The sequence below is a fragment of the Megascapheus bottae genome, chromosome 16, assembly GCF_031878675.1.
Source record: "Megascapheus bottae isolate mThoBot1 chromosome 16, mThoBot2.hap1, whole genome shotgun sequence".
Taxonomy (NCBI): domain Eukaryota; kingdom Metazoa; phylum Chordata; class Mammalia; order Rodentia; family Geomyidae; genus Megascapheus; species Megascapheus bottae.
The window spans coordinates 11,548,442-11,553,255 of record NC_143524.1 but is presented as its reverse complement, the minus strand read 5'-3'; the positions used below and the strand labels follow the sequence as shown (position 1 = coordinate 11,553,255).

Here is a 4,814-nt window from a genome sequence, read left to right as displayed (position 1 = left end):
AGGTGACACTGTTCCAAAAGAAATATACTCACTACCTGACTTAATGTAACCATAACCCTTCTGTACATCACCTTTATAAAAATAAATGAAACAAAACAAAAACAGTGGCTAGGACAGTGGAGGGAGAGATGAAAAAAGCTTGGGCAATGGATAATATGTCATGTCAGATAGGGGTAAGTTCTAGTGTGCCTAGCAGAGTGATTATACATGGCAATGCATTGTGTATTTCAAAATACTAGAAGGAAGGATGCTGAAAGTTATCATCAGAAAAAAGCGAGAAATATTTAGTGAAGTAAATACATTAAAATCAGTTCAAATATTCTGCAGTGCATATGCATATTGAAATGTCATGCAATTGATGTAATGGTATCTTTGAATATATGTTTTCCCTTTTTCTTTTTTTCCATATATTTATTATTGTAATTAATAGAAGGGTTATATTATATTCACCAGATAGAGGGTGCATTACTTCACGTACATTGATACCCTTTCTTTTTGTTTTCTTTTTATTTAGCCAGCCCTGGAGCTTGAACTGAGGGACTGAGCACTGTCCCTGAGCTGCTTTTTGTTCAAGTCTCGCACTCTACCACCTGAATCACAGCACCATTTCTGGCTTTTTTTGTTTGTGTAGTACTGAGGAATCAAACCCAGGGTTTCATGCATGTTAGGCAAGCACTCTACCACTATTTAACCATATTCCCAGGCCCTATATTTGTTTTTTCTTTAAAAAATGATGAGAAATCCCAGAGAATGTAATTAAGCAAAAATTAGTTTTGGGAAATTTCCAGGGGCAAGACTTTATGAATAATACAGGTTTCAGGTATAAATTATGCAGTAATATCTGTAGTCTTTAGGGATCATATAAAATATCACAAGAATGACCTCTCTGAGTTTCAAGGACATGTACTTGGCAATATCAACACAAGAGGTGATGGGCTAAGTAGGCGGATAATAGACTGGATTGAATTTGCTAGAAAAGAAGTCATGAAAGAATATTTCCTGTATGGAGGCTAGTTTCTATCTCCTTATGTGGACACAGGGTTCATTTGCATTTTTGATAAATCATTCTAATGTATAAATATTATTTTTGCTATGTGCCATATAATTCTTTTCTACTTGCTCTATTGTGAAAGGGATGGTTTTCTGAAATACTAAACAGAGGCTTAGAAAACATTTTGACATAGCAGTATGACTGTGTCAAATTTATTCCAAAGGTGTAAATACCAATTTTGTGCCTTCTGTGTGAACACCCAGTTGAAAAGAGATCTTCAACTCTTTAAAAGGAAAGTGAGAAGTTCTCTTTCACTCTGTGACAAACTCCCAAAAGGTAAGATATCAACAACTTATAGTACAAAGTAAGTTTGGCAATGGGATGAATTTTTTTATTATTTGGGAAATTATGTTAACTGACTTCAGAAGGTTTATATGTTAAAAAATCCATCATGCAGGCAGAAAGTTGTTGGTCATGTTTTATATAACACATATTACAAATATTTTAATAAATGAAAGAAGACTAAGCAGCCATTTTAGAACCTGAAGAGATGTACTTTTATCTGGAACAGTTGATGATTCCAGGTGAAAAGATAATTCCTCAGTTAGTACAAAGAATTCTGTCCTTAGCAGGGTGCCAGTGGATTATCACTATAATGCTAGCTACGTAGGAGGCTGAGATTGGAGGATCATGGGTTTGAAGTCAGCCTGGCTTAAGAAAGCCTGTGAGAACCTTATCTCCAATTAACCACAAAACACCAGAAATGGAAGTGAGGCTTGAGGGGTAGAATGCTAACCTTGAACACAAAAAAACTCAGAGATAGCACCCAGGCCCAGAGTTCTAGGCCCAGGCCTAAGATCCTCAAAAGAAAGAAAAAGAAGAAGAATTCTGTTCTTGGATGACATGACTTTAAGTAAGCTCCTAACTATGCTTATTTGTTGGAGGACAAAATGCAAGTCCATAGAAATGGAGAAGAAAGATCTGGGGTGTAACTGGGTATAGTGACGTAGTCATGTTTGCAGTACATTCTGAAAAATCAATAGGACTTACTACATATATGAGTGACTAACCTTAGAGAAAAGAAGGAATGAAAAACACTAACAAATATGAATACTGGGAAGCTGAAACTTGTGTTCTCAGGCAGGGTAAGGTCAGGGTCAGGGGAATAGATGAACAGAGAGAGAAAGAGTTGGTGAATATAGCCATAATATTTAATGAACATATGTGAAAGTGGCACAAGGTAGCTTGAGGTGACGGGTGTTGTTGGGAGAGACACAGGGAAAATATAGAGAAGGATGGCGTTAATCCAGAGGCTTTGTACTCATAAACTGACATGTAAATAGAAACCCCTTTGAATAACTTATTAAATCTAACTTAAAAGAAAACCACTGCAATAACTTTTCCCGAAGTATTATATGGAGAGAGGTACTATTTAATGAAATAGAAAAAAAAACATTGAAGGAATACATATATTGTTAAAAGTTAAATATTCCCCTTTTATTATACATATATAATTATCCTCTTTAAGTAGATGTACAAAGAGTCACCAATCCACGAAGCAATGTCTAAGTGCAATGCATTTTGATTTATGTCACTACCTTCAGCTTTGGAAAATACTCAATAGATATTTGATTGAGGATAGTAAACAGATACTATTTTGGCAATTAGGAGAGAAGCTAGGGCTAGAGTTCAATTTGCTTTGAGTTTAAACTTTAGTCATTCAACAAAACAAACCTATGGAAAAATCCCAGAAAAGAGACAATGGTGGAGATACAATTTGTGAATGATTGTAGCTTGTATAGGCCAGAGAAAGGAGGCAGATTCTCGTGAGGACGGTTAACGGAGATTGCAGTGGCTTTGGAGACACTGGATATCTGAGACAGAAAGAACCTAACACTCTCAAAGAAAGAGGATATGAAGGGCTGGGAGCATGGCCTAGTGGTAGAGTGCTTGCTTAGCATTCACGAAGCCCTGGGTTTGATTCCTTTGTATCACATACACAGAGAAAGCCAGAAGTGTTGTTGTGGCTCAAATGGTAGGGCACTAGCCTTGAGAAAGCTCAAGGACATTGCACAGATCCAAGACTAGCAAATAAAAAAGAGAAAGCATTTTGGCAAGGGCTATGGAAAGAACTACAGAAAAGACATCTATTGTCTTAGAGAGCACACACATAGATATTATTATCACCCTGGCAAGAATGTTTCTAGATGGGAATGCTGACACATACTGTGGGTGAGGTCTCAAATGGAAGTGAGAAATTTTCTTGTGAAGTGGAAATAAGATAATCATTGTTCTAAGTGTGCAGATTCAGCTACTGATCTGGTGAATTCAGCCTATGATTTTTTATATTCATTATTTATTTCACCCATGATGAATATACACCTAGAATGAGTCTTCATTAGTACATATTTGTGACTTTATACCCAAAATAATCTTATTCCATGACATAAATAAATAATTATATTTATATGGACTTATTGAATTGGTCTTTAAATTTGTGGACTCTATGATGGGTATCAATTGTTCTGATGGGGAACTCTGATGGAACTTGATCATCCTAGTAGTTGGTACCAGTAGATGCTTCTTTTCTACCTCTGCATAGTTCATGGAAGATAAATAAATAAGATTATAATACTTCTAATAACGCATTCATTTTGTAGATATAATCCAAGAAAAGAAGAAATGGAACCGAGGAACAATATAACATTTTTTGTCCTCTTGGGCCTCACTCAGAATCCGAAGGAACAGAAAGTGCTTTGTGTTATGTTCTTGCTGTTTTATCTTCTGACCATGGTGGGGAATTTGCTCATTGTCCTGACTATTACTCTCAGTAGGACTCTGGACTCACCCATGTACTTCTTTCTTGGTAGTCTATCATTTGTGGATATCATATATTCATCATCCATTTCCCCCAAGTTGATTTCCAACTTGTTCTTTGGGGAAAAAACTATATCCTTCAAGTTTTGTATGATCCAGCTGTTTACCGAGCACTTTTTTGGTGGGTCAGAGGTCTTTTTACTCTTGGTGATGGCCTACGACCGCTATGTGGCCATTTGTAAGCCTTTGTATTATTTGATTATCATGAGGCAGTGGGTTTGTGTCGTGCTGCTTGTACTGTCTTGGTTTGGAGGTCTTTTGCACTCAGTAATTCAACTCATCACTATTTATGGGCTCCCATTCTGTGGTCCCAATGTCATTGATCATTTTATGTGTGACATGTACCCTTTGTTGAAACTGATCTGTACTGACACCTATGTCATTGGGGTCTTAGTGCTGGCCAACGGAGGCCTGATCTGTATGGTTGTGTTTCTGCTCTTACTCATCTCCTATGGTGTCATCTTGCACTCTCTAAAGAACCTTAGTAAGGAAGGGAGGCGGAAAGCTCTGTCCACCTGTGGCTCTCACGTTACTGTGGTTGTCTGCTTCTTTGTTCCCTGTATTTTTATGTATGCAAGACCTGCCAGGACTTTCCCCATCGACAAATCATTGAGCATATTTTATACAGTCATCACTCCCATGCTGAACCCATTAATCTACACTCTGAGGAACTCAGAGATGACAAATGCCATGAAGAAGCTCTGGAGAAGAAGAGTTACCTCAGGTCATGAATAAGTAAGGTATTCACTATTGCCTGAGGCATTGAACATAATTCTAAGTTCTCCTAGGTTTGATGCTGACTTTCTTCTAGTCCCAAGCATTTCTGACAAATACGATTATTTAATGAATCCTTATGTTTGTGCCATTAACATATTTTCTTGCTATACTTCAATCTTCATAACATCTTATATACTGTTATAGCTACGAAAGCCTATAATGTACATAT

General features: G+C 36.9%; 1 protein-coding gene across 1 annotated transcript; it reads left to right on the top strand.

The window, feature by feature from the left end:
* The first annotated feature begins 3,673 nt into the window (after positions 1–3,673).
* LOC150052847 (olfactory receptor 4A47-like) lies at positions 3,674–4,603 on the top strand. Its single transcript, XM_090348886.1, has one exon. The coding sequence runs from the start codon at positions 3,674–3,676 to the stop codon at positions 4,601–4,603; it is 930 nt and encodes a 309-aa protein (XP_090205012.1).
* Positions 4,604–4,814: the final 211 nt, after the last annotated feature.